Source organism: Natator depressus, chromosome 2, assembly GCF_965152275.1.
Source record: "Natator depressus isolate rNatDep1 chromosome 2, rNatDep2.hap1, whole genome shotgun sequence".
Taxonomy (NCBI): domain Eukaryota; kingdom Metazoa; phylum Chordata; order Testudines; family Cheloniidae; genus Natator; species Natator depressus.
Genome location: NC_134235.1, coordinates 153,309,908 through 153,336,004, shown reverse-complemented (window position 1 = coordinate 153,336,004; position 26,097 = coordinate 153,309,908). Strand labels below are relative to the sequence as shown.

At 41.4% G+C, this 26,097-nt stretch overlaps 1 protein-coding gene across 2 annotated transcripts in view; it reads left to right on the top strand.

The window, feature by feature from the left end:
- The window catches only part of CEP72 (centrosomal protein 72), a 48,406-nt gene extending 24,621 nt beyond the window's left edge, over positions 1 to 23,785 (top strand). The window contains exons 9-14 of one of the 2 annotated variants that reach the window (XM_074945157.1): positions 1,426 to 1,733; positions 4,323 to 4,461; positions 8,309 to 8,511; positions 14,975 to 15,101; positions 19,317 to 19,428; positions 22,700 to 23,785. In XM_074945157.1, coding sequence (XP_074801258.1) covers positions 1,426 to 1,733; positions 4,323 to 4,461; positions 8,309 to 8,511; positions 14,975 to 15,101; positions 19,317 to 19,428; positions 22,700 to 22,856 — 1,046 coding nt within the window. In that variant the 3' untranslated portion in view covers positions 22,857 to 23,785. The remainder of the gene's footprint in view (positions 1 to 1,425; positions 1,734 to 4,322; positions 4,462 to 8,308; positions 8,512 to 14,974; positions 15,102 to 19,316; positions 19,429 to 22,699) is intronic. The other variant, XM_074945158.1, reaches the window with a different exon arrangement.
- The last annotated feature ends 2,312 nt before the right edge of the window (positions 23,786 to 26,097 follow it).

Below are 26,097 nucleotides of genomic sequence, written 5' to 3'. Positions count from 1 at the left end.
ATGAAGTGAGCTGTAGCTCACGAAAGCTCATGCTCAAATAAATTGGTTAGTCTCTAAGGTGCCACAAGTACTCCTTTTCTTTTTGCGAATACAGACTAACACAGCTGTTACTCTGAAATTGATATGAACAATTTTCTTTTGAATTTTTCTCATTTTATTGAGCTGAAACTATTTTTCTGAAATCAACCCAGATTTGTAAATAGATTTAATTGCCCTGAAAATGCATTTTTTTGGCAAATAAGGTATTGGACTGAAAAATTTCACCCAGCTCGAGTAGAAAAGTACCAGTGTGTTGTCTCCACTATATGGACAGCCATCTCAAGATAAAAAGTAAATAAACCCCCCATACTTTTTTCTTGTGCAGTGAAGACATCGTCTTAAATTGGCTCTAGGAGGACTGTGCAGCAGCCACAGTCCCCAGAAGGAATTTTGGTTGAAATCTTCTTGGAAGGTCTCTGATTTAATATCTGGTCCATGTCAATGGCCCCACCTAGTGGATTTTTCTAATATTGCTGTATAATGTTTGCCATTTTACAAGGATTGTTTAATAAATGAACTCTCCACTCATTTCCTGAAGTATGTACCCATATTCTAGACTATAGTAATGAAATACTTTTATTCAACTAATGTCTTTCAATTTAAGCACAAAGGGCTGTTGTTGGCCACATCATAAACAGCTCTCACGTAAAGAGCACTGGAGCCAAATATTACGTGGTTTGACTTACTCAGTCTTCACTGATTCCATAGCATATTAGGTTATCATGAACATCAGTACTTTAAAAGTTCTAAATGCTACTGTCATGGAATGACATTTGTACTACGCCCAAGTAGTGGCTCTGTAGTTAAAATATTTTGGACAGTTTCCCTTAGAAATTTAATTTTGATATTAAGTCTTCCATGTAGCTTATCATGCGTACGCTTAGGACAAAGGTGTTTTTTGTTTTTGTTTTTTTAATTCAGTAAATTTAAATTTGGGCTTCAATCTTAACCTGCCTCTAGTTTTTTAAACAAACATTTTACTGTAACTATTAGAATAATATCTCTACATAATGCTTGCCGTTTGTTTTCAATAACATATAATTGTAAACCTGAGTGGCACTGTACATAATATTGAATGGCTAGTAGACTTGGGGTAAATCTGTTATTCATTTTGAAATAATGTATATAATATATCCTTAGATGTCATTCAGTGAAAACATGCTTATTTCAAAGCTGAAAAAAGTTAAATTTTCCTGATCCATCCTAGTAATAAACCTGTTCTCTGAACCAATTAACTTTATAATCTCTTTACCAGTATTCAGAAAAAAATAGTTCAACCCTTGTTTAAAAATGGAATGTTCATGTTTTGTTAATTTTGACTTTTGATGCTAATTTAAAAGAACAAGGTCATTCTGTTTAAGTGACTCTGTATTTTTTCTTTTGGAGATTCTCAAGAAATTTCTTATCCAGTCCTCTCCTCTCCAAAGATACATTCACAGGCTCAGAAGATTTTTAATACATTATCAGCATCTAGATTACTTTGCAATAGAATATCACATAATGGAGGAAACCAACCAGTTCAGAACCAAACTTACCGTGCAGCTTTGCAGAAAAATAATGGACAACCTAATGTTAATGTGAATGTGTCTAAACAAGAAACCATGCAAGAGAGTGGCAGAAACCATCCCCCTTCCATTCAGGGACCTGGACCTGAAGAGCAAAGGCCAAATAGCAAAACTACAGATGTCAGAGAGGTAAATGCTAGAACAGAAGAGTTGGTAATTTCTTTAAAATGTTTAGTTTCATTATTTATTATTAGACTGAACTATTAAAATGGACAATTACTAAAGACAAAACAAAAGTGTTTAGTTTTTCCTCAACCAATACCAATTTGTCATTGGTGCACTGTTTTTATCCTTCCATGAATGGGTGCCCATAACATCCACAGTAGTTTAGCGTGCTCATTATCTGATCTGACACTGCAGAATGCTACCACTGAGGAAGATGGTTTAGGAGTGACTATTAATCTCACTGATGCAGTAAAAAAAACTGAGGATTGTCAAGATGACATACTGACAGTATATGGCAAGGCCCTGTGTGCTTTGTTGTTTACTGGACCTAACCTTTGCAGCAAGGCCTCCTGACTTCTGTGGCATAGCAGCGCAGAATTCTGTGTTGCCTTGGAATTTCTGCAGCAGCTTCAAGTTAGTTAATAGAAAAATTGTTAGATCATCCTCTCCAGCTCCCTAAAAATGCAGGATTGTTTTGTTCCTTACAGTAAATAGAAATTGTGATTAAAATTTTGGGAGTTGGCAACAGTCAATTTTTTTAATTTTTATTTTATTTTATTTTTTTTAAATAAAAAGCAAATACCCCATGCTTATTCACAATTTGGGAGATAAATTTCCATCTTAGCTCCTGCTATTCTTTGGCAGGAGAAAGTTTTATACTGTAGTGGCTGCAACTTCACAGAGACATACTTTTTAAAAATGAAAAATTACAATGTACTGAATATCACAGTAGTCAGTAAACCTTGCAAAAAGACCCTGTTCTTGCAGAATTCATTTTTATGTGCATCAGCTCTCCCTGATGTAATGGTTGTCTGAGTGAAGATTTTTCTGTGTATGTTTAGTAAAAGCTACTATCTCCCTCCTGAAAATTGTCCTAGAGCAGACTGAGGTAACTGGGCACTGGACCCTTGGCTAAGTTGAGAGGGGCTTAGTGTCATATGTAGATGGAGCTTCATTAAGCTCTGCTGAAATTTAGTAGATGCTGATCTGAAAGCTCAAAAAAACTTTCAATCACTTACAACTTTTTACTTTCCCACTGCCCCAAACCAAGCAGTACTGTATGTGTATGGTGTTTCAAATTCCATTTGTTTTTGCTGTAACTCTATTCAAAAATGTTTAATTACAGTTCTTGTCCTGGAGAAAACACATTTTTCTCCCTCTATGTGTATATATTACACAAGAAAAACTACATTTAAAAACATTAAGCTTGCAAATTCAAGTACTCAAAAAGTTAGAAAATGTTAGAATTAATGTTGCCTGGCCTCTTCCATGTATAGGTTATAAATAATACAATTATGTGATCTTTAATTATATGATCAAGTACTGTTTTTTTCCCCCACTGATCCATTTCCTCATTCAGTGCAAAGGAGCTTGCTCTGGGGATGAATCAGGATTGTGTAGTGAAGGAGGCTGTTGTCTGGATCACCCCTGCCTCATTTGTTGCAGAAGTTGGAAGGTGTGTAGTGAATGAGGCAGGGGATTGCAGGAAGGGAAAGGTTGGTATCATGGTTAAGGCAATTGAATTCTGCCCTCGGTATTCTGTCCCTGCCTGTGCCACAGAGTTCCTGTGCAGTGTTAGGCAAGTGACTAACCAAGTGATGGGGATGGTGCATGGCAGTCCGGTCAGCATTAGGAACTGTGAGAGGCTCAAGCATGCTCAGTGAAGATGAAATCTTTGGAGATTATGGTAACTGAAGTCTAGGAACTCTCTACTGATCATGTGCAGACTTGTTCCCTCCCCCCCCCCCCCCCAGCTTATAAATTGGCCAGATTTGGGCAAATTTACATAAGGGGGCAAACAACACATTCCTGACAAAAAGGCCACTCCCCTGTCAGATTTCAAGTCACCATTGTAAAGCTTGGGGATGCCAGAGCTATTCAGAGAAAAGATCATCAGAAGTTATTAACACGGGCAAAATGTATTTTTTTCTAGCTGGGTTTTTGGAAATGACCTGTTTTGGCTGCAATTTCCCCCAAGCCCCTCTTCTCCCCCCTGCCCCCGCCAAAAAAAAAAACAGGCAAAAACACCCAACGTGTACAATTTCAATGGAAATGGTTAAAGTTTGGCAAAGTTATAAGCAACTGAAAACCGGGTCTTATAGTGGGAAGTGTCAGGCAACCTTAATAGGCAGTACAGTACTACCAGCCCTGCATGTAATGATATTTTACCCTCACGTAAATAAAAAATGTTGACAAAATTGTGGTCAGAATTTTTCCTAGACAGTTCTCCTTCAGGCAGAAACCAAGTATAGGTATTTTCAGGCCAAAAGTTTTCAGAAATAAAAGTGTGAGAATACTGGGAACTATGAAGGAAACTGCATCTTTAAAATTAGCTGGTACTATAAGGCCACCACTGTAATATTAGTGTTGTTTTCTAGGTTTGTTTGTTTTTTAGTAATCAACACCAAGTTTGGGCCAAAACTACCTGACTCTGTCCCTTTAAATTCCTCTCTTTGTTGCATGTCACATTTCTGCACTTAAAAGGTTATATGGACCAAATTGAAAACATTTGCAGTTCTAATGCATGAAAAAGAATTTTTTTTTTTAATTCAGGTGTTTGAAACACATCATGTAGCAACTCAATCAGCTAATAAACATCTGTATGAAGCAACACCTATGGAACATCTTCTGGACTTAGTGGACAAATATTGGAATGGTTATAAATCACTCCACTGCAATGAGAAATTTCTTTGTAAGTAGGAAAAAGATATTTTTAACAGGGATTAGTGAACAACCGAAGATTTATATAAGTGATGTACAGAAAAATCATTATTTATTGGGGCTTGCTTGAAAACACAGGAGCTTCCTGTATTAACAGATTAGTGTGTTTTCAGGTTTTGTGAGTTTGCGATATAATTCCATCTTGAGTAGTGTAATTTAAATGATAGATTTTAGCCTCTGTCTATGGCATGATAATTAGTAATCAGATTTCCAGAACCTAATCCGATAATAATCCACTCAACACATTATGAACAGAAGACAGACATAAGCAATTCCACATCAGTGCATAAGGTGGCTTTTATTTTACTTATTAATTGGACATGAAAACCAGAAGTGAATAAAAATACAGTGTTAGAATGATGGTCTCAGGCCAGACAGAAGTAAGATGTTGCACCACTAATGTTAGACCAACTAGCTTTGATCTTAATTTAGGGCTACATTGCAACCCAGCAGCACAAGATGCCTCTGTTTTTTCTGCATCAGATACTCGCATAATGGGGAACAGCACAGAAAGGGAAGCAGGCTCTTCAGAACCACTATGTCCTCTGCCTTGTGCAAATGGATGGGAGGGGGAAGAGTAGGGTGAAGGTTTGGCTTCCCTTCCCTCTTTGTCTTCCTCACGTTGTCGCATCCAGGCTAGCATAGCTGTGCTGGCATGTCAGGGAATATATGATGAGCTGGATATAAACCTGGCACAGTGAATTAGTGAAACTCCTTTTGCTACAATCACCTATTAAAAAGGAAATTAATTCATACATTTTATTTTACCCCCACCTTAGGTACAGTACTGCTGTAATGGATCTACTACTATCTGTGTTGCTGTCAGGGTTCCCTCCCCATTCTGCACTCTGGGGTACAGATGTGGGGACCTGCATGAAAGACCCTCTGAGCTTATTTCTATCAGCTTAGGTTAAAAACTTCCCCAAGGCACAAATCCTTTCATTGTCCTTAGACAGTATTGCTGCCACCACCAAGTGATGTAGACAAAAATTCAGGAAAAGGGTCACTTGGAGTCCCAATTCCCCCAAGCCCCTTCACCCCCTTTCCTGGGAAGGCTTGAGAATAATATACTAACCAATTGGTTACAATGTGAGCACAGACCAAACCCCTTGGTTTTTAGGACACTGAAAATTATTCAGGTTCTTAAAAGAAGAATTTTATTTATTTAAAAAAAAAAAAAAAAAAAAAAGAGAATCACGCCTCCAAAATCAGGATGGAAGGTAACTTTACAGGGTAAATAAAAAGACTTAAAACACAGAGGATTCCCCTCTGACTCTGCTTCACAGTTACAAAACAGGAATGAAATTACCTCTTAGCATAGGGAAAATTCACAAGTTAAAACAAAAGATAATCTAACGCATTTCCTTGCCCTTACTTACAGTTTTTGTAATCTTAGATGGGTCATTTTGGGTATGCTTTCAGGAGATGTTTTACCTGCCTGGTCTCTCTCTCTGTCCAGAGAGGGAACAAACAAAGAGAGCACAAACAAAACCTCCCCCCCATATTTTAAAGTATCTTCTTTCTTTATTGGTCCTTTATTGGTCCAGGTTGTTTGAGCTTCTTAACCCCTTATAGGTAAAGTGATTCAGTACATCTGGCCAGGACGGATTTTATGTTACTGTATACATAAAGGTTGTTACCCTTCCCTTAATATTTATAACCATTGCTAAGGTGCCTAAGTTACTTAACTTCACCTTTGCAGATAGAGGTCTATAAAATCATGAATAGTGTGGAGAAAGTGCATAAGGAAGTGTTATTTACCCCTTCACATAAACACTAACTGGGGGAGGGGTGTGTCACCCAGTGAAATTAATAGGAGGCAGGCTTATAAACAAATGGAAGTACTGCTTCACACAACACAGTCAACCTGTGGAACTTGTTGCCAGGGGATGTTGTGGAGGTCTGAATCATCTGGCATTGGCCACTATTGGAAGACTGTATACTGGGCTGGATGGACCATTAGTCTGACCCAATATGGCCATTCTTCTGTAAGTAGAATGAACAATATTAAATAGGAAAGGAGTGATGCAACTCAGATCTTTACAGATCAAAACTTCTGTGTTCTGTGAAATATCAGAATTTCCATGTGGGTTAGAAGTCACTTAGATCCTGATGGGTGCAGATGAAGGTTACGAGAATGCATAATTAAGCAACAGGTAGGGCTACTGAGCATGGTACTTTTTCTAAAAAATTCATTTTGTGTATGTGACAGAATGTACCCATGTCCACACCCTACACATTATTGTAATAATCTTTGTACAATGTATGCTATCATTTGGGTATCATTTGAAAACTTACAATTTGCTGGCCATTATTGTCCCAATAAAATGTGTGTGGCAACATTGCATGTGAAGTTACAAGATTTCACTGTATGTTATTAACATATGTTCCAAACTGAGATTGGCAAACAGCTCTCTCTCTCAAACAAAGGAATGTGTGCTCTGCTTAATTTGCATTTAAGCAGTAAACAGAGTAATCAAGTAGGAAGGGGAAACGAAGGGTGCTTAAACAGGCTAGGAAAAGCAGTAGGGAACATCCTTCTCGTTAGACTCTTTGTTTCCTGAATTTTAGCTGGAAGTGTTTTTCAAGAGGGAGACTATAAAAAGGAGGGACAAACACCCTAAGAGAATTCCCCTCCTCCCCCATTGTATTCATGGCACCAGAAGTGACAAAGGAAGCATTCGCTGGACTAGAGAAGGGATCCTGACCTAAGAAATTAAGTCAGTAAGACTGCTGAATGCATATGGTGAGAAACCTTGCTTGAACCTGATCTAGATTGTTAAGTTAGGCACCAGCAGTGTTTTAACTTTATTTTCTTGTAACCTTTTCAGACTTTTGTGCCCCATTACTTGTACTCATAGTCGTTTTATTGTTTGATCTAATCCAGTGTGTTTAAATGGAAGCATCTGGGAAACTTCATTTGGGGTAGCAAGTTATGTGCATATTTTTTCTATTAAAGTAATAACAGGCTTTATATGAACTTGTAGTGTCCAGGAGAGGGCTGGGTTGTACAGGGCATATATTTCTGGGGGGGAATCTAAGACTGGGTGTGTGGTGGGGTCACCTGCAGTATAACCAAAGCTGGTAAGAGCCAAGGTGTGGCTGGTTGGCTGCAGCACACAGACAGACATAGCTGGGAGTGAGCTGCGTGCTGGAGGCTACAGCAGCAAAGAATTGCAAAGGGCACCCTAGGTTAGAGGTCTGGGATGACACAGCTATCCATTAGTCTGGATTGTAGCATGATATGTCACAGTACAGTAAACTGAAGGGAGTAGGTGCTGCAGGCTATTTTGTTTGGGAACTCTCTTTATCATCTGTCATGAGGAATGGAGCTGCTGCCTCTGCTGGTTACAGTTTTCTTGGAACCCCCAATACATTCATGCAGCAGTGCCCTGCCCTCAAGCCTGGCGTGGCTATCGCTTTCTCCTAAGTGCAGCTCTTGCACACACTTGAATGAGACACTGCTGCTGGTTGGCAATGGGAGTAACTTAAAATCCTAAAAATTAGCCATTAAACATGTAATTTGTATTTCCTGGATTTTGAGTACTTGATTTATGACATAATACAGTTTTGATATTACCTTTCCATGGCAGAAATGAAGGAGTAGGATGTGTTATCAAGTTTACAGGAAAGCAATTTTCTTCAGTCCAGTTACACTTACTGAGCAGAGTTCTGCAATAAATTACTGTAGCGTAATTTCAGATTAACTCAATTGAAGTCAATAGAAATCACTGATTAGATTTTGTACCATTATCACTAACTACAGACATTGTTTGATACCCTTGCCTAATCTGCTCTGTTCTGTTTTTAATTCACAGCTCAGGCAGGGCCTGTTTTGTCTGCAATGCAGAAATCTGCACCTGCGGATCAACAAAAAGATTCTGAAACAATGTGTCAGGAGGTGAATAATCTGCTCTTAGAGAAAAAGACTTTACAAAGTCATTTGTCTGAACAAGATCAAGAATACAACATAAAGATTAACAATCTGATGTCAGAACTGAGCACTACTCAAAAAGACATGGTGATTATGGCACTTCTGTTTTCTTCTAATGATTCTGTGGTGTGGATGAAATTGAATGCGTGTGTGGTAAAACTTAAGTGTTTAATCATATCTGAGTTTCTAATTCAAGCTGGAAAGATCTTGTTAGTGGGTATAGTTAATACACTAACTTTCAATTTGTGCAGATCAGAGTTCAAATTGATTTTGATCACTGGAATATGTGAAAAGCCTGAATCTCTCTGGACTACAGAGAGCTAGTTTGTCAGTCATCACTAAGGGTATGTCTACACTGGCAAAGTTACAGCACCGCTCAGAGACCCCTGAAGTGAAACCGCTGTTGTGTGTTCACACTATCAGCTGCATGTGGAATAGCGTATTCACACTTGCAGCGGTATTTGGAGTGGTGCACTCTGGTCAGCTATCCCACAGAGCATCTCTTCCTCTTCTGCCTCTAAGAGTTGTGGGAAGATGGGGGAGGTCACGGGGCATCCTGGGTCCTATCCCCTGGCCCTGTGATCTATTGCTTTGCATCCCAGCAATCCCTGTGTTTCCATCTGCATTGGGCCCCATCTTTCAACAGTTTGTGTGCTGCGGGCTCTGCCTCTTTGGTCTGCAGGAATGGATCCTGAACTGTTGACCAGTATGCTGCTCGCTCTGACCAACACGTCATGAGTGGCAGTGGAGTTATTCCTTAAACTATAAAGGCAAGAGGAGTGCGACATTGATCTTGCCACACGTAGTAGGTATGACATGAGATTGCTTGTGGCATTCATGGAGGTGCTGACCACAGTGGAACGCCACTTTTGGGCTCGGGAAATAAGCACTGAGTGGTGGGATTGCATTGTCATGCACATCTGGGATGACGAGCAGTGGCTGCAGAACTTTCGGATGAGAAAAGTCACATTCATGGGACTGTGTGATGAGCTTGCCCCAGCTCTGCAGCGCAAGGACATGAGAATGAGAGCAGCCCTGCCGTTGGAGAAGCGCGTGGTGATTGCACTGTGGAAGCTGGCTACTCCAGACTGCTACCGATCGGTCACTAACCAATTCGGAGTGGGAAAGTCGACCGTTGGACTCATGTTGGCGGAAGTGTGCAGGACCATTAATCACATCCTACTCTGAAAGACCATGACTCTGGGCAACGTGTGTGACGTGGAGGGCTTTGCACAAATGGGCCTCCCGAACTGCAGAGGGGCGATAGATGACACGCATATTCCAATTCTGGCACCAGACCACCTAGCCACTGAGTACATTAATCAGAAGAGGTATTTCTCAATGGTTCTCCAAGTGCTTATGGATCACCATGGGCATGTCACAAACAGGCTGGTCCGGAAAGGTGCATGACGCATGCATCTTTCGGAACACTGGCCTGTTCAGGAAGCTGCAAGCAGGGACTTTTTTCCTGGATCAGAAGACCACCGTTGGAGAAGTCAAAATGTCCATTGTGATACCGGGAGACCCCGCCTACCCATTAATTCCGTGGCTTATGAAGCGATACATGGGACACCTTGACACCAGCAAGGAGCGGTTCAACAACAGACTGAGCAAATACAGAATGAGTGTGCTTTTGGCCGTTTGAAGGCCTGCTGACGCTGTCTATATGGGAAGTTGGACCTGGCCCATGACAATCGTGCTGTACACTCCATAATATTTGGGAAGGGAAGGGTGAAAGCTTAGCTCAGGGCTGGACTGCTAAGACTCGGCGCCTGGAGGCTGAGTTTGAACATCTAGAGAACAGGGCTATTTAGAGGGGTGCAGCGCAGGGCCAAAAGGATCAGGGATGCCTTGAGGCAGTAATTTGAAGCTGAAAGCGACTAATATTTATTGCTGTGCTCAGGAGTGCAGTGCTTGTAATGCTAGGAGGTGATTGGTGCAAACGATGCAACATGAAGGTTTAACACAATTGTCTATTGCTTTGCAGGGCTGTTTGTTTCCAATTAATAGAATAAAAATAGTTTTCAAACCAACAATTCTTTTATTAAAAAACAACAACTGGAGGAGAGAGTCAAACAAACAAAAAACACATCAGCACTGAGGGATGAGGGAAGGTAAGGTCCCAGGAGGAGGTGCGGTCCCGGGACTGCTAAAGATTTGTGCATGTCCAGGGATCAAACCTCCTTTGAATTACAATGCAGGGGGTACTGTATTTCAGCAGGGCCAAACTGCAGAGGGATGGGTGTTGTGTGCAGTGGGTACTGGGAGTCAACAATGCTGGACTGCGACAGGGAGGAGTGGAATGCCATGGGTACAGACTGGAGCCAGGAGGTTGATAAGGTGTTGGCAGTGTCTGAGGGGTGCATGGGAAAGAGTTTTGCGACAGTGGCTGCAGGGGAAGTTGGGTGCGGAGCTGCTCGGTTTGCAGTGCTAGTATCTCCTGCAGTGTGTCTGCTTGGCACTCCATAATGTTTAAAAGCTGCTCCGTGGTTTCATTCTGGCGTTCCGTGTTCTCCTTTCGGTCCCTGTTCTCCCTGTCCTGCCACTCTTTCGATTCCTATTTTTCAGCCACTGAGTGCATCATAACGTCACGCAGAAAGTCTTCCTTAGTTCTTCGTGCCTGCTTTCTAATTCTGCGTAGCCACTCAGCTGGCGATAACAACGAGGGAGGCTGAGCTCCCAAGGTCATATCTGTGAAGTTTAAACATAACATTTTACAGAAGCAGTATTGTATGCAACACACAAAATGCTGATTCAGTGATTTAAAACACATCCAGTATTCACACACCTGTCACTAACTCACTGACCCCAGGCAAGCACACATGAGCTACACGACTCCCAAAATGGTGAGTAGCAGCAGGGGCAGGGTAAATCACCCTTCCTGGACCTTGCTGTTCTCTTGGGGAGAGCCAGCATGATAGGGAGAGCCTGATAATCATTCCTGTCCCCACATTTTCCATAGAATGTGATCTTTATAGAAGAGATCTCGCTGCTGAGGGTGAGCAGGAAATCAAGGGAGGGTCTTCTCCAAGACTGCAGCTTCTGCCCTGGCCCTTATGCGGCTTGCCTGTGTGCAGTAATGGTTCTAACCCACCCCTTCTGTGATGACACAGTGCTATGGGAAAGTTACCGTTAATGGGGCAAGAAACAAAGCAGTTCTGCCAAAGAACCTGCGGCAGCGGATTGGCCAGTATCTCCATGAGCGTTTCCTGGAGATCTGAAGCAGATTCCTGTGAAGTGAGGGAGTCAATCTACACCCTATTCCGCTGGCATGTGGTGGTACGTGCATCATACAGACACAAGCTTGCTTCTGCAACCCCCCTGCCCCCAACAACTTGCCTCAGCGATTACCAAAATCAAATCCACTTACCAGGGGCCTCCTCTCCTGTTTGCGCTTTGCCAAGCTCTGACAGCCTCCTCCGGGGTAGAAAAGAGCTCCTGGCTGCATGCATCTCTGACCTCCAAGTCATCGTCTGCCTCTGGGTCCCCCTCCCCCTCCTCGTCCAAAATTTCCTCCTCCTGGCTCGGTCAACTCTCGACTGGCATGTGAGCCAACGAAGTATGCACAGTGGCCTTCACGATGGAGGTGGGGTCGCCGCCGAGTATTGCGTCCAGCCCTTTGTAGAACCGGCAGCTCATGGGCGCAGCACCGGAGCAGTGGTTTGCCTCCCGCGTCTTGTGGTAGGCGTTCCACAGCTCCTTCACTTTGACCCTGCACTGCAGTGTGTCCCAGTCATGGCCCCTTTCTGTCATGCATCGTGAAATCTGTCCATAGGTATCATAATTTGTATGGCTGGAGCCCAGCTGGGAGTGAACAGCCTCCTCTCCCCAAATGCTGATGAGGTCCAGCAGCTCGGCATTGCTCCAAGCGGGGGATCACCTGGTGCGTGGAGCAGGCATGCCACCTGGTAGGATGCGTGGAGACCACTGCACACATCACCAAGCAAACAGGGAGGGGATGTGTACATGTACGCCATTCTGTCCTAGGCCTCTGTGGGTATGTCTACACTACAATTAGGCACCCTCAGCTGACTCGGACTTGTAGGGCTTGGGTTGTGGGGCTGTTTAACTGCAGTGTAGATTACCAGGCTAGCTCTAGGACCCTTCCACGTCACAGGGTCCTAGAGGCCAGGCTCCAATCTGAACCCAGAAGTCTAATTAAAACAGCCCCTTAGCCCAAGTCCTGTGAGTCCAAGTCATTTGCCAGGGGCCAGCTGCTGGTTTTTAATTGCAGTGTAGATGTACCCTCAGATAGTTCCCATCTCAGTGGTACCTACTTGTGACACTACTCATTTTGTCATGGGGATCTCTGACAGTCAGTTGCCACCTCTCACAGAATCTGATGCAGTGGTACTTTAGCCCTCTGGCTAAGGCACTCGAGTCCTAAGAGTTAAGAACTCAAAACAGGGTCATCTGAGAGTCTTCAGAAGGACTCTGCCCTTCTGTTCAGGGATTGTCTTCAAACGACCACTCCTTTTGATCAGTTTCCCTGTGCCCGGTCATCCCATCTGGTGGGGGACTTGTCCATCCTTCATGAGGTCCTGTCCTCCAAGATGCTTGCATCCCCGCCCAGCTTGGAAAATGGAGTGAAGAGTAAGCTTATAAAATCTGCAGATGGCCCCAAGCTGGGAGAGGTTGTATGCACTTTGGAGAACAGGATTAGGATTCAAAGTGACCTTGATAAATGGGAGAATTGGTCTGAAAACAAAGATGAAATTCAATAAAGACAAGTGCAAAGTACTACGCTTAAGAAGGGGTGGGGAAAATCAAATACACAACTACAAAATCGGATTACTGGCTAGGCAATAGTACTGCAGAATAGGACCTAAGGGGTCATAGTGGATCTCAAATATGAGCAGTTGCAGCAATGCAGTTGCAGAAAATGCCAATATCACTCGGGGTGTATCAACAGTAGTGTTGTAAGTAAGACGTTGGAGATAATAATCCCATTCTGGGCCCTGGTGAGACCCCAGCTGTGTCCAGTTTTGGGCACCACACTGGAAGAAAGAGATGGACAAATTGGAGCGAGTCCAGAGGAGAGCAAGTAAAATGAAATGTTTAGAAGAGCTGACCTCTGAGGAAAGGTTACGCTTTATCTTCAGTCTTGAGAAAAGAAGACTGAGGGGAAACCTGATAAGTCTTGAGACAAGTTGAGGTGTTACAAGAGAGGGCAGTAATTAATTGCTGTCAATGCCCACTGAAGGTAGGGCAAGTAGTAATGGGCTTAATCTGCAGCAAGAGAGATTTAGTTTAAATATCAGGGAAAAAAACCTTGCTAAACTATAAGGACAGTTAAGTACTGGAATAGGCTTCCAAGGAAAGTTTTAGAATTCCTGTCATTGGAGATTTTTAAGACCAGGTTATTCAAACATATGAGGGATGGTATAGGTATAGTTGGTCCTGCCTCAGCATGAGGTAGGGGGGCTGAACTAGATGACCTGTCAAGGTCCCTTCCAGCCCTACATTTTTATGGATCTGTGTCTGACTCTTGATTGTAACTAGGCTTCTTTCATAGAGAGAGAAGCAGAGCCAGGTCAGCCAGGAAGAGAACTAGAATTTGATTTAACTCCACTCCACACCTGACATCTACTATAGAGGCAGCTGGATGGGGCTACATGGGTCCACAGGCCCTCATTAATCTCCCTGCCAGTGTGTTCCATCGCAGCCTCCTATGTGGTCTGTATCCAATCCAGGATTATTCTGTCATGACTTCACTTGGCACTGTAGGTCAATCCAGGATACTACTTTCCTTCCCGACTTGTTAGTCTTTCCTTTCCTGGGATATGGGATCCCTGTGCCATCCTGTACCTTCATCCTCTGTGCCTGAGAGCAACATGAAAGAACACAAGCAATTCTCTGCTATGGAGTTTGTTATGGCCAAGAAGCCAGATTAATTATACCATGTGCGTGAACAGCACTATAGGGGTTTTTTTGGACTTAATCCAGTCCTTGATCTTCAGCAGCTTCAGCTGTTGCTGAGCAATCCAAAACAACTCCATCTGACAAGGAATCCAGGAAGATAGATAAGTTTGGCAAAAAGTTGTCTCTTCTGCTTGGCTGTGAGACTGCCGTTTCGAGACAGTAATGGTCAGTTATAATTACTCTGTGAAATAAGTTCACATCACAGCACTGTGAGCCATGGACCCATGAAGAAAGTAGTTACCATTGTGACTATATGCACTCACACCCTTTGGAAAATCCCTCTTGCTATGGACAGTCAGCAGCTCACAGATACCATAAAGGCTGTGAATCTGGGTCCCTGTCGATATCATTCCATCCAGGGGAATACCAGGCTTTCCCAAGTTCTGAACTATTGTGATTCAATGACTGGTGTAATGTTTGTTTTCCATGGAACCAAGTCACAGAAAACAAAATAAATCAGGAATACCAGGTCTTGCCTTTTTCATTTTCAGTGATGATTGCTTTATGATTTACAGTGTTACAAAATCATGTTTATACTGTCAAAGAATAATTTACTGGGAAAATGTTCAGTTATCAATTTCCTTTTTAAGGTTCGTTCTGTTTTTCTTAATTTTTTAAATGTCACTAGGATATCTTGAAGCAACGTTTAGACCAGTTGTTGGAAGAGAACACTAACTTAAAAACTCATCTGTTAAATGTGGAACAGAATGTCAAAAATGCAGACAGTTCTAGTTCATTACATTTGCAACTTATTGGTGAGTTTTTAAAATCTCTTGTTTTGATAACTGTTGTGTCAGAGGCAAACCCTTGGCTGCGTTCTATCTTTAGGTTTAATTTGTTTAGTATATCATGATGCCTTTACTCACACCAAGTACTACCTCATTCCATAAGTACTTCCATGGCAATTATTATTTGTATTACCTTAATGCATAGGGGCCCTAGATATAGACCAAGACCCCATTGTGATAGGTGCAGTACAAACAGCAAACAAAAAGACAATCCCTGCCGCAAGGGTCTTACAAACTAACTAGGAGACAATAGATAAATATAGACAGGAGTACAAGGAAACAGAGACAACATTGGTCTGTGCACACCAGCAGCCTACCCATTGTCAAGTTTTTTGTAGGCATCACAGCAAAGGAGGGATTTGAAGGTAGCGAATTAGGTAGCTTTGTGCATGTTTACAGTGAGTGCCTCCCAAGCATGTGCAGCAGCGTGGTAAAAGGCACAAAGGTGCTTGTTTGAAAATTTAACAGTTGGGCAGTAGAGACTGGCATCATGGGCTGATCGGAGGCAAGCATGAACAGATTGACAGCGAACAATAAGTAACGTGGTAGTTGATTTGTGAAGGGCCTTGAAAGTGAACAGAAGCAGCTTATGTTGGATGTGACAGAGAAGGGGAAGCCAATGGGGGGGTTCAAAGAGTGGGGCTACAGCAGAGTGGAGGATGTAGCTCACTATTTTAAAGATATAATCAACAATTTCTCAGCCAAACCACATTTAAAGTGGACAAATTTTCTCTTAATGCTTACTTATTTAGTGTGTGTTTGCACATCCAGCATAGATTCTAAATTTGCTTAGTACCAACCAGAATAGAATAAGGACACATGGCACATAAGTATGGATTAAAGTCCACTGATTGCAACCTTATTAATAATTCTATTAGTGTTAAACTGTGGATCATACTATTAATCGGGTGACATGATTCCCTCTAGTGGCCCTATCAACGAAGTTCCAGTATGCCCAAACAAAAGATGCACTTCATCCACTCACAAACTCCACTCTCCCCTTTCCTCATGAGTAAGTATCAGGGCAACAATGAGGCGTGCCATGTAACGAGACCTGACATGCTGGTGACATTAGTCTAGTATCAACACATTGAAGTGCCCAGAATCTGGGATAAGGGATAAAGAACACCAGTTGTGCAGGGATTACCATCTACAATTACTATGACCATTTCTCCCCACTAGTCCCTGGGAAGCCAAGGAACCCATCCAATCAGGTATAAATGCACTAATAACTTGAGGTCTACACTTAAAATGCTGCAGCAATGTTTCAGTGAAGATGCTAATACGCCAATGGGGGAGCTTCTCCTGTTGGTGGAATTAATCCACCTCCACGAGAGGTGGTAGCTATGTCCATGGGAGAGTCCCTCCCATCAACGTAGTGCTATCTACCCTGGTGTTAGGTTGGTATAACGGTCACTCGCGTGTGGATTTTTCAGACTCCTGAGCGACTGTTTTACCAATGTAAGTTTATAGCGTAGACCTGGTCTGAGTCTGCTCCACTGTCACACTGATGAACTCTGTCTCTATTGAAAGCACTAGAGCCAGTATATTACCTGTCACTCAATTTCACACTTCCTTCTTGCGCTTTCAACGCAAATTCACATTTGCAGAAGAATTTGTGACCTTTTTCCTTTCTGTGAACATTAAAATCATAATTTATTTGGACAAATGTTCATAAAAATGATGAAAGAGGATTGGAAATGCCAGGTGAGTAAACTTTGGTTTTTATTTGAATGAATACTCTCGTTTACTTTTTTCAGGAACCAGCCAATTAGCAAATATCAGCATCTCTGCAGGCAAACAAACATTTTCATGTATAGGACAATGATAGCTGTATTCCATCTGGAAGAGGCATAGATAAACTCATAGAAATAACTGGTGGAAAAAGGCCTGTTAGATCATCCAGTCCATCCTTCCTGGTCAGTGCAGCATTGTTCACTACAACAACTTTCATCAGTGCTTTCTACATGATGAGTTTCCACCAGTTAGAACTCATTGTTAGGAAACTTTCCTTTGCTCAGTTTAATACTGAGGGCATTTATTACAGATGATTGTGTTGCGCACACCAATGGTAATTTATTAAGTTGTCCCTTTAGATTTTTATGGTACCTGCATTTTAGGTCTAAAATGATTGACAGAGTCCTTTTTTAAAATGATTTGGTGCGTTACTGAGCCTTAGTATTCAATACATTTCTCATACTTTTTTTCATCTAGATACTTTTACTATTTAATTATTTCAGTATCGAAGAGCAGGAAACAATTTACTTGAACGCCCACCTATCCACCTCCAAAAAACAAAGCCCTACTCAGTTTAAAAAAAAAAAAAAAAATCTGAAAGCGTGTTTCAGAGAATCATAGATATGTAGGGCTGGAAGGGACCTTGAGAGCTAAACAGCAGAGTCCAGCTAAAAAGCACTCTCCAAAATTATACCTCCATTAGAAAAATTGTACTTTCACTCAGACACACATCCACAAAAAGTCTGGATCTCCCAAATGTTGACTTTCAAACAGTTCCCCTGTGCCATATAACTCTTCAAAAATCACAGAAAGATAAGTTTATTTTGGGAGGCAGGAGTGAGTCAGGCTAGCTTCCAAGTTAACTATGGAGTGGTCACTGCCAGCATTCACCTTATCTGTAAAGAAGGGGGATCTGCAGTAAATTAGGCTCATCGTCGCTAGCTCTAAAACTATAAAAATAAGGTTTCTTGATCCTCTTCCCCTCCTCCCACCAATATAATGCATTGTATTGGCATTTTGGAGCCTGAAGATTTTGGGGTGCTAACCAGAAGACATTACTTTGGCTTAGGGAAATAAAAATGTGTCTGAAGTTCATAATATTCTTATATTCATATAGCACCTTTCGGCCTGGAAGATCCCAAAGCACTTTACAAACTTAACAAGCTACTATATTATACTACTATAAACAGTTTAAAACAGATGGTGAAAATACAACTTACAATGGTGTCATAGGGCAGTCCTGCCTGAGCACCATCCTGCTTCAGGCCACAGCATGACAGGCAGCTGCCTAAGTTTCCTTTCTTCAGACTCCCCAGAAATAGTTCAGTGCATCATCCCAATTGTAATAATAGCCCTTGTAGGGTCACTTATTCCCAAAGTCCCACAAACATAAATTATAACAGATGTCCCACAGTCATAGTCAAAAACAGTACTTGCAACATACCGGTCCAGCATCCCTCACTATGTCTCAGCTCTCCAGTGCCATTCTCTCCTGACCTTACACCAGGCCGCCCCATAACCCTTTCAACTGTAGTGCCTTCTAGGGAGAGCTGGTGGAACTCCCACAGCCTCTCTGCTGGGAGCTTCCTTGCCAGGGAGCATCCCTCACACAATCATGATGATCTAGTCTGACCTTCTATACATTGTAGGCTACAGAACCTCATCCACCCACTCCTGTAATAGACCCCTAACCTCTGGTTGAGTTACTCATTTTTCTTCTGGGTCCAGCTCTGTAGGTCTGGAGATGTCAGCAGGTAATCTGCTCCCCTGCCTTCAACCTTCTCCAGCCCTTGGCTCCAGCTCTCTGGCTTGAGCCAGCAGGCTGCTTCTGCTTATTCTTCTCCTTCTCCTCATCTTCCCACCACGACCCAGCAAATCCCTCTTGCTGTTCTCTTGGCCTTCAGCCTTCTCCCAGCCCCCAAATGTACAGTCTGCAGTAGCTTACCTGCCTTCTTCCTCACCACCAGGCAATCCTCACCTACCTTCATCTTCACAGCTTCTGATTCATCAGCTCTCTCTCTGATCCTTTATAGCTGCCTTACCCTCCTAATTGGCAAAATGGGAACACTTGCTCTGGCACAAGGGAGCTGGACCTGCTTCATTCACAGGGGCCAGCCAGATGGAAACTGCAAGGGGAGGTTTATAGTTAAAATGTAAGTTAAATTTGGCCAGGGCACTGGCTTTAATGCCCTTAATTTTGGAGATTGACCCAACTGCACTGAAATCAGTGAAAGCCTGTCATTGACATGACTTCAGGCCCATGAAGAATATTTTGGGATCTTTAACTGGCACAAAAGGTCAGGCTGTCAACAGTAGGTCTCATCCAAGGGTTGGATATTCAGTCTTATTTTATGCTACTGTACAATATTTACTCCTCTGAGGTTAGCTTGAATTTTCATCAAGAGATATAGCCTCCTTAAGATATTTTGTCTCTTTGAATTTTAGATCTGCAAAAGGAGAATCAACAGTTAAGAAGTGAAAACATCAACTTGAAACAGCGTCTTCAGCACTATGATCAGATTCAGGAGCTCACCGAGATGTTGCAGGAAAGTCATAGGTATATTGAAGGTCCTGGTCAGAAATAAAAGAAACGACATAAGAAACCCAGATCCTTGGCATATTAAATACTTTGAAATTTTAAATTCATTCTATATTAAAGTACCAGAGCTTCTCAGTTAAATGTTTACTATGAGTGGAAGATGTTCAATGTATTTAAAATGTAAACATAGTAGGCCTTTTAGTCTCAGTATTTAATGAACAAGTGAAAGTTTAATTGATGATTTCCTTACTGCTCCATAGTAAAATTTTTAGTCCATAGTACTGAGTTGTCTCTAGATTCTGTGGAGGTAGCACAAGATGATGCTTAGCAACCAGTCTGCTCAGCCAGCTCTGTACCTCTTAAATTGACAAACTATACAACTAAATCAGGAGCAACATTTTAAACATTTTGTTTGTTTTTTCAAATTTTAAACTGCATAGATTTATACTCAGTTGAAACTTCAATAACTTACTATCCTGGAGGAGGGCGGGGCGGATAAATTAAAATGTTAATTACAGAAGGAAAATGATCAGATAACAAATTTTCCATTCCGCTTCATGGCATCTTCACCAGTACATAATATTGGGAAGTAACAAGCAGCAACAAATTGAGATGGGCGGGGGGGAAAGAGGGGAATAACGGGCCTGAATTAACACTTTGTTTCTCCAGTTTTACGCTAGTGTAAGTCAATTAATTGAGTTAGCCTGGCATTAAAATTGAAATGCTGGGCTGAATCAGCCCCCAAAATATAGAATTCCTCCCCCCTATGGAAAGCAGGACCTGGGCCTATATAAGGACCGCTGCCTGAAGTATGCTTCTACCAGAGGAGGGCTCACTGGGGGGGATTGAAGTCTATCTTGTAATGTTTTATAAAAGTACACAGGGATGACCATGTTGCTGCTTTTCAGATTTCTTCTGGGAATGCAAGTGCATTCTCTACTTGTTCCTTTAGCCATCAGGTGATGATCAATCTGCCCATTGATACTGGTACAGTGTGCTGTGATACCCCCTGGAATTAGTTGGTTAGAGGCCTTGTGTGCCTTTCTGACGCAGCACTACATCCATTTTGCTAGTGAGGTGTGAATGTGCTGATCTTAGGCATTTTGCGTGGAAGGAGGGGTGGAAAACGGATGATGGATTTTCTTCTAGGTCCTGTATAAATTGAGCTGGAATGTTAGTGCTCTGCACAAATACCTCTCGGGGAAAAAACCTAAATTTGTATTTAAAGACAGGAGCTGAGAGGGAGAAATTGAGGCTGGCCCTCCCACTGGAGGAAAATAGCTGGGCAGCAAGAAGAAGACAGGACAGAGCAGATGGGTTGCTAAGCAACAGCTTGAGCTGCCTCCAGTTTCAGTGCACAAAGGCGACCCATGACTTGGGCTGACTCACTGGAGAGGTGGTGTACAAGAGAGACTATACTATAGACATGTTTTACGAAGGTGTAAATATTGCTGTCTATTTTATTTTAATTAAGTGAATAGTGGTGCTCTTTCAAATTGGGAGAACTAGAATCTGAAGTACGCTGTTTATCCCCAGAAGAGATAGCAGCAGAGGTATTGGCAGTGCCAAGTGCCCCACACACTGGCCTACTAATGTGTTATGTTTGAACAGTACCCTGGGGATTAGATGGCCGATTTTATAAATTGAGTAAATAAGTTTCAGCCATATTCTGGCAGGATCATCTCGTAGGAGCAGAAAATATCTTAGTCTCCATGCCCATTTAAACATTGCCCTGTCTGCCAAAACAGTCAGCAAAGAGGGGTTGAGTACTATGTGTTTTTTTGTGATATAGTTACATGCTATTTGAGGAGATGGACTGAAACAACCAATTTATTTCAGTGTAATGTAGGCCTTCTGCCCAATGGTAATGACTTTCAGCCATTGATCAACTTGGGCTGATTTAAACCAATGGCAGATACTGTGGCAAAAATCCCACAGGGTCTCATAGGAACAACTCACTTTAAGCAGGCCCTGCTATTCTACAGAAGCTACATATTCTCTCTATGAGGTTGATGCGGCTGTAGCATCCCTCACAAAGGATTTGAATCTTCTTCAGCAGCCCATAGAGCCTCCCTGTTAACCACTACTTGCTGGAGTCAGAATGTCCCGGTGTGATAATCTAAAAAACATCAACTCCCAGAATCATGATGAACTCAAGCCAACACTAAAGAAAATACACCTATCCACTCTGTTTGCGGTGGATGGACTATGGACTCCAGGGGCTGATGGTGAAACTCTGGCTAGGAGCCAATTCTGGCATTTTCTGGTACTGACCTTTGTCCCCAGTATAAATCACCTGAAACAAGTTCTACTGGCCACTAAATGGTCATCTTTTTATGATCTGTAATATAGCTAACAGTTTTATATTATAAACTTGTAATACATGATATGTGATCTACTAATAAGAAATTAATGTTTCTGTCCAGTTATAGAATTACTCATCTGGTGAAAGGATAGAAGGGGCATGACTCCAGTCCCTTTTTGTTGTGTTTTTGTGCTTTAGTAAGTTGCTCGCTCTCTCTCTCTCTCTCTGTTTTGGGGAGATGCTAGAAAAAGTTCCCCTTATAAACTTTGTTTTCATATGACTTATAATTTTTGGCACTTGTTCTTAGGATCAGTGTCAGTAAACGTCTGAAAGACTGCTTTATATAACTTCCTTTCAGCATGATCTGGAGATGGGACAAAACTAGGGGGGAAATCTTCAGCTTCAGATAAAATGGAATGTAAATCCCAATTTTGGATTTGGAAAAACAAAAGCAACCTTGGTCTTGCCCATCTGTGTCCTAAACATATGGGGTGAGAGTCTGTGCTGTGACTCTGAAGGGGGAGGGTTACCATAATAAGATAACATCGTACAGTATGTCTATATCTTGGCAGTTATGAGGATTTCAGAATTAACACAACAGCTTATTTTATAGTTGTTTCAGTGGCTAAAAACTAGTTGGCCAGAGCTTCAGTAATGTAAAATACAATTTTACATCAGCTGAGGATTTGGCCCAGTGAAGGCAAACTTGTTCATATGGAGAGCACTTCTATTTGAAATGTATTATTGAGACTATTCTTTCCAGTAAGGAATGTTTACTTGGTCATAAATTATTCCAAAAAATCTCTCATTGATGTCTCTCTTCTTTTCCACATTCAAAGTGGAAAAAAAATAGCCACAATAGTTTATTCTGTAATAGAATTACAAAGAAATAATAGCACCCAATAGAAACATGAAAGGAAGTTAAAAGAAGTAAAATGGTTGAAATAATAAGCACAATTAGTTGTTTGGATTGTTTATTTGCAGAACTTTGGTTTCTACCAATGAGCATCTCCTGCAAGAATTAGCAGAGACGCGTACACGACACAGGACTGAAGTTGAGCAGCTCCACTGGAATTACAATCAGTTAAAAAAAACAATGGATAAACATCCTCATAGCAACATGGACAACAGCAGGTGTTAGTGACAATACAAGGAAATTTGTTGTAAAATGATTTATAAGAGGTGATAGCAAACATTTACAACTACACCATGAGCTGATGTCTTTGATACCTTTTATTTATTCAAAATTGTTTTTCTGTCTTTGTGCATAGAAATTGTTCAGCAGAGACTTTTCAGAACAAATCTTCACTTTCTTTTTTACAGAAACATGGATGTGCATGATGGCAGTTTAAACCCAGTCAGAAATTTTGGTTGAGCACTTTCAGTCCAGAAGTCAGAGCTACCTAAAGCTAAATGTGAGTTCAAAATTAGAACTATTATCTTGAAATCAGGGCCATAAGTGCCAATGGCTGAGTTAGTTCAGAAGGACATAGCGCATATTTTTTATATATAAATGTAGTATAACGTAAGTTGAATTATAGCACTGATCTGTACTTATGCACTGGGTACTGCTGTCCATATTATCAAATGTAATATTAAACATGGTTTAGAAGGGAAACTTTTCAGGGAAAGAAAAAATTTACTGCTTGCTCTTTCAATTTCACTGTGGATGAGCACCTGTAACAAGAGGTGAAACTTTACAAAGAATGTATCTGTGATAGTCCTTTGGCCTATGTGTGATTGATAGTTACTTTAGTTATTCCATTACAAATAAAACTATCAAACATTTTCCCTACACAGCCATCATTGTCTAAAGCTTTTATTTTACTCTCCATAACCTTACTGAGTATGAGCTGTACTCTTTCACCTACAAGTACAGTAAGAGTCACGTTCTCTACTGAGACCCGCCCTCTCTGGACTCTCAGGCAGCACAAAGAGGGTGGACTCTAGTCAGCAGAAAATTCCCCTGTCAAATGTGCAGTAAATAATCTTGTCGGATTTTTAAAAAATAATTAGCAGTTAATATGTGATGCAGCTTACTCTCTTCTGCAATATAAATGGATCAGGTATAATCTGTTTTTTACTGTAGTCTGATTCATAACTTTCTTGAATATTTTTCTCGTTATCTTTTTCTAATAAAAGAAATTGAAATTATTTGTTCTCCTTCTAATTACTCAATTCTGATACATAGTAAATACAAGTCACTTTTACTAACAGCTATTCTTGAGTTAAGCAATATTAAAAGTGCACATGTAACTTTAAAAAATGAAGGGTTTTTTTGTAGTTGGATTAGTCAAAAGGATTCTTGTACTTGAGACTTCCCATAAGTAATAGATTGTAAATTATGTAATCACCAGGCCCGGTATTTTTAATTAATATTTAACATTTGAATGTGCCAGTTCCCAGGAGACCGCTATATATGCTTTTCCTTTTTGGACTCTTTCCAATGAACTTAATACATAAACAAACCTAAAACAAAAATCATACCTATGTACTAATAGCAGTCGCCTGTACATTCATGGTAACTTAAGCTCTCATTAATCATATTCATCATGTGGGCTGTCACTGGGTCATGACTGGCAGGATTCATGGCTAGTCTGAATATGATAAGCAGGGTTGGGTCTAGTTCCTATTTAGATAGAAGCTGTGGAACAAATTCCCATGACGCTGCCTGGATATAGACAGCTAGGCTGTGGGATTGGGTTAATAAGGGAATGAAACGTTGAGCTTGGAACAGAAGCTCATTTATCTAATTTTATTAAAATTTGGACCGATTTAGTCATGGTACAAAACTATTCATTAAACAGGTGGTTTTTGTTTGTTTGTTTTTTAAAAAACCTCTAGCTTCTTTTTTTTTTTTTTTTTAAATTGAGGGGTAGGGGAGAAGTTGCCAACATGCCCATGCTGCAAGAAAGGCTGTTGGTGATTCAGAAAGTTGCCCTTTCCCCTTGGCTGGTCCTGAACCTCTGTGTTAGCATAACATTAATAGCGCCTCTAACGGGAATGAAGCTTCCTTTCTAATATCCTGCCAGCTTACTCTCACTGTAGATACTATGACCCTTTTTATGCAAGGGTTGAAGTGTTAGCCCCAGCCTCCTTGCTAAATCCAGTTCGAATCATTGTCCATTCTGTCCATCAGGACAATTCCCCTTGCGTCTCCTTTGGTTACAGTATGCTTCACTTTCTGTTTTAAATGGATGTGTAGTGTTGCTATGTACTGTTTTCCACCCCCATAGACCAATTTCAATGTCTCTCTCACCAATGGAAGTTGGACCAATAAAATATATTGCCTCACCCACCTTGTCTCTCTAATATCCTGGGAGCAACACAGCTCCCAATAACACAGCATAAATATAAATGATAAAGTCTTTGGTGATACTCCATAATGCATAGTACTGTATAAATACATTGTAAATACTAAGAGATTGTGCACATAATGTAAAGCCAGCAGATCATTACTTTTTCCTGGTGCAAATTTCCACCTTAATATTAGCATAATATTTACACCCTAAATGGCAGAGGTAAGGCCAAGGAGCTCACTCTTACAATGGACAGAGCTTGAAGAAGGAGGGGTTATCCGTGAGAGTGATGTAAACACATTTGCAATAAATTAGCCAAAACCCTGTTTGTAAGCTCCCAGTGATCGTTGCTGTTAGAGAGGGAAAGGGACTTGGGTTTCTAGCTGGGTGAAAAGGATTGTGAATATAAGAAACTGAGGTAAACAGAAGTCATTTCAATTACCATAAATAAGGGCAGAGGGGAGGAAAGGAAAAGCACAAAAAGTGAAAAGAGAAACTAGGGAAGAAAAGAAGTCTCAAAGCATAGAAATTCCCCCTGTCGTCTGAGGGTATGTCCTCACAGTACAGTTAGCTCAGGTTCTTAGTCACGTGGTTGCCCCTGTAGCCCCCTCTCATCCACACACACAAACATCTCACCTGAGTTTAGTGGTGCTTGCATTCAGGCACAGCTGGGAGTATGGGTTAGAGCCTGCTTTCATTCTGAGTGGTAACCAGCTGACTTTTCTGTGAGCATACAAACTGACTCACTTCAGCACTGAGAGTCCTCCACTGCCTTCCCACAGTTCCACCCCATATGCCCAGAAGGACAAACAAGCTTGCCCATAATTCACTAGGAAAGAATCCTAGCACTTACAGCAGCATCAAGAACCATGGGATATGCCCCCAGAAGCTATAGTGACAAATGGAGAAGTGCAGCATCATTGATGACAGAGTAACTGAGGTATGGCTTTGCATTGTGGCTGCTCACGCCTGGGCTACACTAACTCGGGGCTTCAGACTCAAGTGCTGATCACTTAGGGTACCTGTGTCGTGAAGACATATGTTAATGGTATGAAAACAAATAGAAAAATAAGAATCAGCATC